Source organism: Petromyzon marinus, chromosome 65, assembly GCF_048934315.1.
Source record: "Petromyzon marinus isolate PM22_M1 ecotype Great Lakes invasive population chromosome 65, UKy_Petmar_22M1.pri1.0, whole genome shotgun sequence".
Lineage (NCBI taxonomy): Eukaryota > Metazoa > Chordata > Hyperoartia > Petromyzontiformes > Petromyzontidae > Petromyzon > Petromyzon marinus.
In genome coordinates, this window is record NC_133731.1 from 1,336,405 (window position 1) to 1,350,833 (window position 14,429).

The 14,429-nt window shown below is 46.8% G+C and overlaps 1 protein-coding gene across 1 annotated transcript in view; it reads left to right on the plus strand.

The window, feature by feature from the left end:
- LOC116937536 (ATP-binding cassette sub-family C member 2-like) overlaps window positions 1-14,429 on the plus strand; it is a 122,529-nt gene that overhangs the window by 18,259 nt on the left and 89,841 nt on the right. The window contains exon 4 of the mRNA XM_076054236.1: window positions 7,667-7,813. Within this exon, the coding sequence (XP_075910351.1) occupies window positions 7,667-7,813 (147 nt within the window). The remainder of the gene's footprint in view (window positions 1-7,666; window positions 7,814-14,429) is intronic.

Genomic DNA, 14,429 nt, shown 5'->3' on the forward strand with positions numbered 1-14,429 from the left:
CTCACACAGAGACCCATAGACTCACACAGAGAGCCATAGACTCACACAGAGATCCATAGACTTACACAGAAAGCCATAGACTCACACAGAGGCACATAGATTCACACAGAGAGCCATAGACTTCAAACAAAGACCAATAGACACACAGAGAGCCATAGACTCACACAGAGGCCCATAGACTCACACAGAAACCCATAGACTCACACAGAGAGCCATAGACTCACACAGAGAGCCATAGACTCTCACAGAGAGCCATAGACTCACACAGAGATCCATAGGCTTACACAGAAAGCCATAGACTCACACAGAGGCCCATAGACTCACACAGAGAGCCATAGACTCACACAGAGACACATAGGCTCACACAGAGAGCCATAGACTTCACACAAAGACCAATAGACTCACACAGAGAGCCATAGACTCACACAGAGATCCATAGACTTACACAGAAAGCCATAGACTCACACAGAGACACATAGATTAACACAGAGAGCCATAGACTTACACAGAAAGCCATAGACTCACACAGAGACACATATATTCACACAGAGAGCCATAGACTTCACACTAAGATCAATAGACTAACACAGAGAGCCATAGACTCACACAGAGGCCCATAGACTCACACAGAAACCCATAGACTCACACAGAGAGCCATAGACTCACACTGAGAGCCATAGACTCACACAGAGATCCATAGACTTACACAGAAAGCCATAGACTCACACAGAGGCCCATAGACTCACACAGAGAGCCATAGACTCACACAGAGACACATAGCCTCACACAGAGAGCCATAGACTTCACACAAAGACCAATAGACTCACACAGAGAGCCATAGACTCACACAGAGGTCCATAGACCCACACAGAGACCCATAGACTTACACAGAGAGCTATAGACTCACACAGAGTGTCATAGACTCACAAAGAGGCACATAGACTCACACAGAAACCCATAGACTCACACAGAAACCCATACACTCGCACAAATAGCCATAGACTCACACAGAGAGCCATAGACTCGCACAGAGACCCATAGACTCACACAGAAACCCATAGACTTCACACAAAGACCCATAGACACACAGAAACCCATAGACTCACACAGAGAGCCATAGACTCTCCTTACCTCAAATGCAACAAATGAGTTAACCGTTTCAGCCCGGTCACCAATGACTGCACACAACTCACACAACACTCACAACACACACAACACAACTCACACAACTCACACAACACACACAACACACACAACACTCACAACACAACTCACACAATACACACACCACAACACACACAACACTCACAACACACACAACACAACTCACACAACTCACACAACACACACAACACACACAACACTCACAACACAACTCACACAACTCACACAACACTCACAACACACACAACACAACTCACACAACTCACACAACACACACAACACTCACAACACAACTCACACAACTCACACAACACTCACAACACACACAACACAACTCACACAACTCACACAACTCACACAACACTCACAACACACACAACACAACTCACACAACTCACACAACACACACAACACACACAAAACTCACAACACAACTCACATAACACACACAACACAACTCACACAACACTCACAACACAACTCACACAACTCACACAACTCATACAACACAACACACACAACACACACAACACACACAACTCACACAACACAACTCACACAACACACACAACACAACTCACACAACACACACAACACAACACAACTCACACAACTCACACAACACAACACACACACAACACACACAACTCACACAACACACACAACACAACTTACACAACGCACACAACACACACAACACACACAACACAACTCACACAACTCACACAACACAACACACAACACACACAATACACACAACACACGCAGCTCACACAACACACACAACACACACAACTCATACAACACAACACACACAACACACACAACTCATACAACACAACACACACCACACACACAACACACACAACTCTCACAACACACACAACACAACACATACAACACACACAACACACATACAACCCACACAACACACACAACATAACACACACAACACAACACAAACAACTCACACAACTCACACAACACACACACAACCCAAACAGCTCACACAACACACACAACACACACAACACACACAACACACAACACATACAACACACACAACACACACAACACCACACAACTCACACAACACACACAACACACACAACTCAACACACAACACAACACAACTCACACAACTCACACAACTCACACAACACACACAACACACACAGCACTCACAACACACACAACTCACACACAACACACACAGCTCACACAACACACACAACTCACACAACACACACAACACACCAACACACACAACACAACACGCACAACACACACAACACACACAACACAACACACACAACACACACAACACACACAGCTCACACAACACACACAACTCACACAACACACACAACACACACAACACACAGAACTCACACAACAAAACTCACACAACACACATAACACACAGAACTCACACAACACAACACACACAACACAACTCACACAACTCACACAACACAACACAAACAACTCACACAACACACACAACACACAACACAACTCACACAACTCACACAACACAACACACACAACACACACAACACCTCACAACTCACACAACTCACACAACACAACACACCCAACTCACACAACACAAGACACACAACACAACTCACACAACACACACAACACACATAACACACAAAACACACACAACACAAACAACACAACACACCCAACTCACACAACACACACAACACACAACAAAACTCACACAACACACACAACACAACTCACACAACTCACACAACACACACAACACACACAACACAACTCACACAACTCACACAACTCACACAACTTACACAACACACACAACACAACTCACACAACACACACAACTCACACAACTCACACAACACAACTCACACAACACACACACAACACACACAACTCACACAACTCACACAACACACACAACACAACACAACTCACACAACACACACAACACACACAACTCATACAACACAACACAACTCACACAACACACACACAACAACAACATAAACACACACAACACAACTCACACAACTCACACAACACACACACAACTCACACAACACAACTCACACAACACACACACAACAACATAAACACACACAACACACACAACACAACTCACACAACTCACACAACACACACAACTCACAACACAACACAACTCACACAACACACACACACAACAACAACAACATAAACACACACAACACACACAACACAACTCACACAACACACACAACTCACACAACACAACACAACTCACACAACACACACAACCACAACAACAACAACATAAACACATTACACTTGGTGCAATGTGACTAAATCGCAGGCGGTGTAAGTAGTGAACACGGCACGTGGCCTTGCACGTTCTCTGTGCAAGAGGGGCAGCAGTAGCAGCGACACTCTAAGAAGCATGGTTGTTGCACGCGTTGTGTGTTGTTGTTGTTGTTCTTGTGTGTCCGTGTTATCTATAATTGCGTTACGTTGTTAGGGGCAAGTCCATAAATGACGTCACGCGATTTTTTACCCTCCCCCCCCCCACCTCGTCACACGGCGTCACAAAAAGTCAGAACCCCCCCTCAAATATGACGTCACAAAGCTCTGCCCCCCCCAAAAATATATATATAAAAATATACTTCAAATCGAGACTTTATTGTTTTATATATATTTTATTATTTTGTTGTTTCCCTTCAACGTGACTTTACCGAAAGAACTAGAATATACTTCAAATCGCTGTAAACTATTGTTGTCATTGTAGTTGCGTATTTAATGTGGCGCTGCACCACTCTGATGTCGTAGGAGAAAACATTTATTAACAAAGTCTATTTGATTAAGTAGAACGTGACGTCTATATTTATTTAAAGTTGCCCATTTTGATGTGACGTCACATTTCTCAACAACCCCACCCCCCCTCCTCTTTGTCGGAAATGTCTGCCCCGCCCCCAGGTGCGTGACGTCATTAATGGACGGCTCCTCGTGTATCGGTGTTGTGTGTCGTTGTGTAGCGCTGTGTAGCGCTGTGTGTCGCTGTGTAGCGCTGTTGTGTGTCGTTGTGTAGCGCTGTGTAGCGCTGTTGTGTGTCGTTGTGTAGCGCTGTTGTGTGTCGTTGTGTAGCGCTGTGTAGCGCTGTGTGTTGTTGTGTAGCGCTGTGTGTCGTTGTGTGTCGTTGTGTAGCGCTGTTGTGTGTCGTTGTGTAGCGCTGTGTAGCGCTGTGTGTTGTTGTGTAGCGCTGTGTGTCGTTGTGTGTCGTTGTGTAGCGCTGTGTGTCGTTGTGTGTTGTTGTGTAGCGCTGTGTGTCGTTGTGTAGCGCTGTGTGTCGTTGTGTAGCGCTGTGTGTCGTTGTGTGTTGTTGTGTAGCGCTGTGTGTCGTTGTGTAGCGCTGTGTGTCGTTGTGTGTCGTTGTGTGTCGTTGTGTAGCGCTGTGTGTCGTTGTGTGTCGTTGTGTGTCGTTGTGTAGTGGTGTTGTGTATCGCTGTGTGTCGTTGTGTGTCGTTGTGTGTCGTTGTGTAGCGCTGTGTGTCGTTGTGTGTCGTTGTGTGTCGTTGTGTAGCGCTGTGTGTCGTTGTGTAGCGCTGTGTGTCGTTGTGTGTCGTTGTGTAGTGGTGTTGTGTATCGCTGTGTGTCGTTGTGTGTCGCTGTGTGTCGTTGTGTGTCGTTGTGTGTCGTTGTGTAGCGCTGTGTGTCGCTGTGTAGCGCTGTTGTGTAGGGCTGTGTAGCGCTGTGTGTGTCGTTGTGTGTCGTTGTGTGTGTCGTTGTGTAGCGCTGTGTGTTGTTGTGTAGCGCTGTGTAGCGCTGTGTGTCGCTGTGTGTCGTTGTGTGTGTCGTTGTGTGTCATTGTGTAGCGCTGTGTGTTGTTGTGTAGCGCTGTGTAGCGCTGTGTGTCGCTGTGTGTCGTTGTGTGTCGTTGTGTAGCGCTGTGTGTCGTTATGTAGCGCTGTGTGTCGTTGTGTGTCGCTGTGTGTCGTTGTGTGTCGTTGTGTAGCGCTGTGTGTCGTTGTGTAGCGCTGTGTGTCGTTGTGTGTCGTTGTGTAGCGCTGTTGTGTAGCGCTGTGTGTCGTTGTGTGTCGCTGTGTGTCGTTGTGTGTCGTTGTGTGTCGCTGTGTAGCGCTGTGTGTTGTTGTGTAGCGCTGTTGTGTAGCGATGTTGTGTGTCACTGTGTAGCGCTGTGTAGCGCTGTTGTGTAGCACTGTGTAGCGTTGTGTAGCGCTGTTGTGTAGCGCTGTGTAGCGCTGTGTAGCGCTGTGTAGCGCTGTTTTGTGTCGCTGTGTAGCGCTGTGTAGCGTTGTGTAGCACTGTGTGTCGTTGTGTAGCGCTGTGTAGCGCTGTTGTGTAGCGCTGTGTAGCGCTGTTGTGTAGCGCTGTGTACCGCTGTTGTGTGTTGCTGTGTAGCGCTGTGTAGCGGTGTTGTGTGTCGTTGTGTAGCGCTGTTGTGTAGCGCTGTGTAGCGTTGTGTGTCGCTGTGTGTCGTTGTGTGTCGTTGTGTGTCGCTGTGTAGCGCTGTTGTGTAGCGCTGTGTAGCGCTGTTGTGTAGCGCTGTTGTGTGTCGCTGTGTGTCGTTACCTTTGGCCTCTGAGCGGCAGTGCGGCAGCCACGCTTCTACGTATTTACGATGTTTGTTGTTTTAGTGAGCGGGGTCGAGGTAATGTTCACGACGCGTCATGCACGTGCATGGACACTCACTTACGCACGCGCGCGTGAGTGAGTCTAAGGGTCACTGTGTGATGGGTCTATGGGTATCTGTGTGATGAGTCTAAGGGTCACTGTGTGATGGGTCTATGGGTATCTGTGTGATGGGTCTATGGGTATCTGTGTGATGAGTCTATGGGTCAATGTGTAGTGAGTCTGTGTGTCTCTGTGTGATGGGTCTAAGGGTCACTGTGTGGTGAGTCTGTGGGTCTCTGTGTGATGAGTCTATGGGTCTCTGTGTGATGAGTCTGTGGGTCTATGTGTGATGAGTCTATGGGTCTCTGTGTGATGAGTCTATGGGTCTCTGTGTGATGAGTCAATGGGTCTCTGTGTGATGAGTCTGTGGGTCTATGTGTGATGAGTCTATGGGTCTCTGTGTGATAAGTCTATGGGTCTCTGTGTGATGAGTCTGTGGGTCTCTGTGTGATGAGTCTGTGTGTCTCTGTGTGATGAGTCTGTGGGTCTATGTGTGATGAGTCTATGGGTCTCTGTGTGATGGGTCTATGGGTCTCTGTGTGATGAGTCTGTGGGTCTATGTGTGATGAGTCTATGGGTCTCTGTGTGATGAGTCAATGGGTCTCTGTGTGATGAGTCTGTGGGTCTATGTGTGATGAGTCTATGGGTCTCTGTGTGATACGTCTATGGGTCTCTGTGTGATGAGTCTGTGGGTCTCTGTGTGTTGAGTCTATGGCTATCTGTGTGATGAGTCTGTGTGTCTCTGTGTGATGAGTATGTGGGTCTCTGTGTGGTGAGTCTGTGGGTCTCTGTGTGGTGAGTCTATGTGTCTCTATGTGATGAGTCTGTGGGTCTCTGTGTGATGAGTCTATGGGTCTCTGTGTGATGAGTCTATGGGTCTCTATGTGATGAGTCTGTGGGTCTCTGTGTGGTGAGTCTGTGGGTCTCTGTGTGTTGAGTCTATGGCTATCTGTGTGATGAGTCTGTGGGTCTCTGTGTGATGAGTCTGTGGGTCTCTCTGTATCCACCATAGACTGAAGGCCGGCACTGTGGTCACGAGGTGGCTGGGTGGCTGGCACCAGTGTAGTGTATAGTGTAGTGTATAGTGTAGTGTATAGTGTAGTGTATTGTGTATTGTATAGTGTAGTGTATAGTGTAGTGTATAGTAATGTATAGTGGAGTGTATAGTGTAGTGTATAGTGTAGTGTATAGTTTAGTGTATAGTGTAGTGTATAGTAGTGTATAGTGTAGTAGTGTAGTGTATAGTGTAGTGTATAGTGTAGTGTATAGTAGTGTATAGTGTAGTGTATAGTGTAGTGTATAGTAGTGTATAGTGTAGTGTATAGTGTAGTGTATAGTAATGCATAGTGTAGTGTATAGTGTAGTGTATAGTAGTGTATAGTGTAGTGTATAGTGTAGTGTATAGTGTAGTGTAAAGTGTAGTGTATAGTAGTGTATAGTGTAGTGTATAGTGTAGTGTATAGTGTAGTGTATAGTGTAGTGTATAGTGTAGTGTATAGTAGTGTATAGTGTAGTGTATAGTGTAGTGTAGTAGTGTAGTGTATAGTGTAGTGTATAGTGTAGTGTATAGTAGTGTATAGTGTAGTGTATAGTGTAGTGTATAGTGTAGTGTATAGTAGTGTATAGTGTAGTGTATAGTGTAGTGTATAGTGTAGTGTATAGTGTAGTGTATAGTGTAGTGTATAGTGCTGCTGCGAGTTTGACGACCACGTGACGATCTTTTCATGCTCCTCTCGCTGACGAGATCAGCGGCGAGGACCCCCGCGGTCCACTCCGTGGCTTCGTTTACGACGGCGTTGACAACTCATCCCTCGTGCAGGTCACGTTGGCGCTGCTGTTCGTCACCGCCATAGCAGCGCTGGGCATCACCCTCTCGGAGGACTTCGGGCCCATGTGCGAGCGACAGCCGTGCGACATTTCCGCCCCGATGCTCTACGTGAACCCGTGCCTTTACATGCTCACCTGGGTGAGTTTGGGGGGAGTGGGGGTAGTGGCACGCACCCACAACCTACGCCGTGCGGTTACTGTCAGGGGTGCTGCTACTCTCAGGACTCAGCTGGTCACGTGGGATCGCTCAGAGACCCACAGACTCGCAAAGAGACTCCCTATCACTACCCCTATCACTACCCCTATCACTACCCCTATCACTACCCCTATCACTACCCCTATCACTACCCCTATCACTACCCCTATCACTACCCCTATCACTACCCCTATCACTACCCCTATCACCACCCCTACCCCTATCACTACCCCTATCACTACCCCTACCCCTATCACTAACCCTACCCCTATCACTACCCCTATCACTACCCCTATCACTACCCCTATCACTAACCCTACCCCTATCACTACCCCTATCACTACCCCTATCACTACCCCTATCACTAACCCTACCCCTATAACTACCCCTATCATTACCCCTATCACTACCCCTATCACTACCCCTATCACTACCCCAACCCCTATCACTACCCATACCCCTATCACTACCCCAACCCCTATCACTACCCCTATCACTACCCCTACCATTACCTCAACCCCTATCACTACCCCTATCACTACGCCTAATCCAACCGCTATCACTACCCCTACCCATAGCACTACCCCAACCCCTATCACTACCCCAACCCCTATCACTACTCCAACCCCTATCACTACCCCTATCACTACCCCTACCCCTATCACTACCCCAACCCCTATCACTACCCCAACCCCTATCACTACCCATACCCCCATCACTACCCCAACCCCTATCACTACCCCTATCACTATCACTACCCCAACCCCTATCACTACCCCAACCCCTACCACTACCCCTACCCTTATCACTACCCCAACCTCTATCACTACCCCAACCACTATCACTACCCCAACCCCTATCACTACCCCAACCCCTATCACTACCCCTATCACTACGCCTACCCCAACCCCTATCACTACCCCTACCACTACCTCAACCCCTATCACTACGCCTACCCCAACCGCTATCACTACCCCTACCCATAGCACTACCCCAACCCCTTTCACTACCCCAACCCCTATCACTACTCCAACCCCTATCACTACCGCAACCCCTATCACTACTCCAACCCCTATCACTACCCAAACCCCTATCACTACCCCAACCCCTGTCACTACCCCAACCCCTATCACTACCCCAACCCCTGTCACTACCGCAACCCCTATCATTACCCCTACCCCTATCACTACCCCAACCCCTATAACTACACAAACCCCTATCACTACCACTACCTCTATCACTACCCCAACCCCTATAACTACCCCTACCCCTATCACTACCCCAACCCCTATCACTACTCCTATCAGTACCCCTATCACTACCCCAACCCCTATCACTACCCCAGCCCCTATCACTACCCATATCACTACCCCAACCCCTTTCACTACCTCAACCCCTATCACTACCCATATCACTACCCTAACCAGTATCACTACCAAACCCCTATCACTACCTCAACCCCTATCACTACCCCTATCACTACCCTTACCCCTATCACTACCCCTACCCCTATCACTACCCGTATCACTACCCCAACCCCTATCACTTTCCCCAACCCCTATCACTACCCCAGCCCCTATCACTACCCCTATCACTATCACTACCCCTATCACTACCCCTACCCCTATCACTACCCCTATCACTACCCGTATCACTATCCCAACCCCTATCACTATCCCTTTCACTACCCCAACCCCTATCACTACCCCTATCACTACCTCAACCCCTATCACTACCCTATCACTATCCCAACCCCTCACACTGGTGTACCCTGTGTGTTGGTGTGGTTGTTGTTGTGTACCCTGTGTGTTGTGTTGTTGTTGTGGTGTACCCTGTGTTGTTGTTTGTTGTTGTGTACCCTGTGTTGTTGTTGTTGTTGTTGTGTACCCTGTGTTGTTGTTGTGTACCCTGTGTTGTGTTGTTGTTGTTGTGTACCCTGTGTTGTGTTGTTGTTGTGGTGTACCCTGTGTTGTGTTGTTGTTGTGGTGTACCCTGTGTTGTTGTTGTTGTGTACCCTGTGTGTTGTTGTTGTTGTTGTGGTGTACCCTGTGTTGTTGTTGTTGTGGTGGTGTGCCCTGTGTTGTGTTGTTGTTGTTGTTGTTGTGGTGTGTTGTTGTTGTGGTGTACCCTGTGTGTTGTTGTTGTTGTGTACCCTGTGTGTTGTTGTTGTTGTTGTGGTGTACCCTGTGTTGTGTTGTTGTTGTTGTTGTGGTGTGCCCTGTGTGTTGTTGTTGTGTACCCTGTGTTGTTGTTGTTGTTGTGGTGTGCCCTGTGTTGTGTTGTTGTTGTTGTGGTGTACCATGTGTGTGTTGTTGTTGCTGTGGTGTACCCTGTGTGTTGCTGTTGTGTACCCTGTGTTGTGTTGTTGTTGTGTACCCTGTGTGTTGTTGTTGTTGTTGTGGTGTACCCTGTGAGTGTTGTTGTTGTTGTGGTGTACCCTGTGTGTTGTTGTTGTTGTTGTGTACCCTGTGTTGTTGTTGTGTACCCTGTGTGTTGTGTTGTTGTTGTGGTTTACCCTGTGTTTTGCTGTTGTTGTTATGTACCCTGTGTGTTGTTGTTGTGGTGTACCCTGTGTTGTGTTGTTGGTGTTGTGCACCCTGTGTTGTGTTGTTGTTGTTGTTGTTATGTACCCTGTGTGTTGTTGTTGTGGTGTACCCTGTGTGTGTTGTTGTTGTTGTTGTGGTGCACCGTGTGTGTTGTTGTTGTGTACCGTGTGTGTTGTGTTGTTGTTGTGGTGTACCCTGTGTTGTTGTTTTGTTGTTGTTGTTGTTGTGTACCCTGTGTTGTTGTTGTGTACCCTGTGTGTTGTGTTGTTGTTGTGGTGTACCCTGTGTTGGTGTTGTTGTTGTGTACCCTGTGTTGTGTTGTTGTTGTTGTGTACCATGTGTTGTTGTTGTTGTTGTTGTGGTGTACCCTGTGTGTTGTGTTGTTGTTGTGGTGTACCCTGTGTTGTGTTGTTGTTGTTGTTGTTGTGTACCCTGTGTTGTTGTTGTGGTGTACCCTGTGTTGTGTTGTTGTTGTTGTGTACCATGTGTTGTTGTTGTTGTGGTGTACCCTGTGTTGTGTTGTTGTTGTGGTGCACCCTGTGTTGTGTTGTTGTTGTTGTGTACCCTGTGTTGTTGTTGTGGTGTACCCTGTGTTGTTGTTGTGGTGTACCCTGTGTTGTTGTTGTTGTGTACCCTGTGTTGTTGTTGTTGTTGTTGTTGTGGTGTACCCTGTGTTGTGATGTTGTTGTTGTGGTGTACCCTGTGTTGTGTTGTTGTTGTTGTGTACCCTGTGTGTGTTGTTGTTGTTGTGGTGTACCCTGTGTTGTGTTGTTGTTGTGGTGTACTCTGTGTTGTGTTGTTGTTGTTGTGGTGTACCCTGTGTGTTGTTGTTGTGGTGTACCCTGTGTTGTTGTTGTTGTTGTTGTTTTGTACCCTGTGTGTGTGTTGTGTTGTTGTGGTGTATCCTGTGTTGTGTTGTTGTTGTGGTGTACCCTGTGTTGTGTTGTTGTTGTTGTTGTGTACCCTGTGTTGTTGTGTACCGTGAGTGTTGTTGTTGTTGTTGTGTACCTTGTGCTGTGTTGTTGTGGTGTACCCTGTGTGTTGTTGTTGTTGTGTACCCTGTGTGTTGTAGTTGTTGTTGTGGTGTGCCCTGTGTGTTGTTGTTGGTGTTGTTGTTGTTGTGTACCCTGTGTGTTGTTGTTGTGTACTCTGGGTTGTCTACCACGTGTGTTGTGTTGTTGTTGTGTACCCTGTGTTGTTGTGTACCGTGTGTTGTTGTTGTGTACCCTGTGTGTGTTGTTGTTGTGTACCCGGTGTGTTGTTGTTGTTGTTGTTGTGTACCCTGTGTGTGTTGTTGTTGTGTACCCTGTGTGTTGTTGTTGTGTACCCTGTGTGTTGTTGTTGTTGTGCACCCTGTGTGTTGTTGTGGTGTACCCTGTGTGTTGTTGTTGTTATATACCCTGTGTATTGTTGTTGTTGTGTACCCTGTGTGTTGTTGTTGGTGTTGTTGTTGTTGTGCACCCTGTGTGTTGTTGTTGTGTACCCTGTGTGTTGTTGTTGTGTACTGGGTTGTTGTGTACCCTGTGTGTTCTTGTTGTTGTGTACTCTGTTGTTGTGTACTCTGTGTGTTGTTGTTGTGTACCCTGTGTGTTGTTGTTGTGTACCCTGTGAGTTGTTGTTACTGTGTACCCTGTGAGTTGTGGTGTGTACTCTGCGTTTTGTGTACCCTGTGTGTTGTTGTTGTTGTTGTGTACTCTGTGTTGTTGTGTACCCTGTGTGTTGTTGTTGTGTACCCTGTGTGTTGTTGTGTACCCTGTGAGTTGTGTTGTGTACTCTGTCTTGTTGTTTACCCTGTGTGTGTTGTTGTTGTGTACCCTGTGTGTTGTTGTTGTGTACCCCTTCTGTTGTGTTGTGGTGTACCCTGTGTTGTTGTGTACCCTGTGTTGTTGTGTTGTTGTGTACCCTGTGTTGTTGTGTACCATGTGTGTTGATGTTGTTTACCCTGTGTGTTGTTGTGTACTCTGTGTTGTTGTGTACCCTTGTGTACCCTGCGTGTTGTTGTGTACCCTGTGTTGTTGTGTACTCTGTGTATTGTTGTTGTGTACCCTGTGATGTTGTTGTGTATTCTGTGTTGTTGTGTACCCTGTGTTGTTGTGTACCCTGTGTGTTGTTGTTGTGTACTCTGTGTTGTGTACCACGTGTGTTGTGTTGTTGTTGTGTACCCTGTGTTGTTGTGTACCGTGTGTGTTGTTGTTGTTGTGTACCCTGTGTGTTGTTGTTGGTGTGTACCCTGTGTTGTGTTGTTGTGGTGTACCCTGTGTGTTGTGTTGTTGTGGTGTACCCTGTGTTGTGTTGTTGTTGGTGTTGTACCCTGTGTGTTGTTGTTGTTGTGGTGTTCCCTGTGTGTTGTTGTTGTTGTGTACCCTGTGTTGTGTTGTTGTTGTTGTGGTGTACCCTGTGTGTGTTGTTGTTGTTGTGGTGTACCCTGTGTTGTGTTGTTGTTGTTGTGTACCCTGTGTTGTTGTTGTGGTGTACCCTGTGTTGTGTTGTTGTTGTTGTGTACCCTGTGTTGTTGTTGTGGTGTACCCTGTGTTGTTGTTGTTGTGTACCCTGTGTTGTTGTTGCTGTTGTGTACCCTGTGTTGTTGTTGTGTACCCTGTGTGTTGTTGTTGTTGTGTACCCTGTGTTGTGTTGTTGTTGTGGTGTACCCTGTGTTGTGTTGTTGTTGTTGTGGTGTACCCTGTGTTGTGTTGTTGTTGTTGTGGTGTACCATGTGTTGTGTTGTTGTTGTGGTGTACCCTGTGTGTTGTTGTTGTGTACCCTGTGTGTTGTTGTGGTGTACCCTGTGTGTTGTTGTTGTGTACCCTATGTTGTGTTGTTGTTGTGGTGTACCCTTTGTGTTGCTGTTGTGTACCCTGTGTTGTGTTGTTGTTGTGTACCCTGTGTTTTGCTGTTGTTGTTATGTACCCTGTGTGTTGTTGTTGTGGTGTACCCTGTGTTGTGTTGTTGGTGTTGTGCACCCTGTGTTGTGTTGTTGTTGTTGTTGTGGTGTACCCTGTGTGTGTTGTTGTTGTTGAGTACCCTGTGTGTGTTGTTGTTGTTGTTGTGGTGCACCGTGTGTGTTGTTGTTGTGTACCGTGTGTGTTGTGCTGTTGTTGTGGTGTACCCTGTGTTGTTGTTTTGTTGTTGTTGTTGTTGTGTACCCTGTGTTGTTGTTGTGTACCCTGTGTGTTGTGTTGTTATTGTGGTGTACCCTGTGTTGTTGTTGTTGTGTACACTGTGTTGTTGTTGTTGTGGTGTACCCTGTGTTGTGTTGTTGTTGTTGTTGTTGTTGTGTACCATGTGTTGTTGTTGTTGTGGTGTACCCTGTGTGTTTTGTTGTTGTTGTGGTGTACCCTGTGTTGTGTTGTTGTTGTTGTGTACCCTGTGTTGTTGTTGTTGTGGTGTACCCTGTGTTGTGTTGTTGTTGTTGTGTACCATGTGTTGTTGTTGTTGTGGTGTACCCTGTGTGTTGTGTTGTTGTTGTGGTGCACCCTGTGTTGTTGTTGTTGTGTACCCTGTGTTGTTGTTGTGGTGTACCCTGTGTTGTTGTTGTTGTGTACCCTGTGTGTTGTTGTTGTTGTGGTGCACCCTGTGTTGTGTTGTTGGTGTTGTGCACCCTGTGTTGTGTTGTTGTTGTTGTTGTTGTGGTGTACCCTGTGTGTGTTGTTGTTGTTGAGTACCCTGTGTGTGTTGTTGTTGTTGTTGTGGTGCACCGTGTGTGTTGTTGTTGTGTACCGTGTGTGTTGTGCTGTTGTTGTGGTGTACCCTGTGTTGTTGTTTTGTTGTTGTTGTTGTTGTTGTGTACCCTGTGTTGTTGTTGTGTACCCTGTGTGTTGTGTTGTTATTGTGGTGTACCCTGTGTTGTTGTTGTTGTGTACACTGTGTTGTTGTTGTTGTGGTGTACCCTGTGTTGTGTTGTTGTTGTTGTGTACCATGTGTTGTTGTTGTTGTGGTGTACCCTGTGTGTTTTGTTGTTGTTGTGGTGTACCCTGTGTTGTGTTGTTGTTGTTGTGTACCCTGTGTTGTTGTTG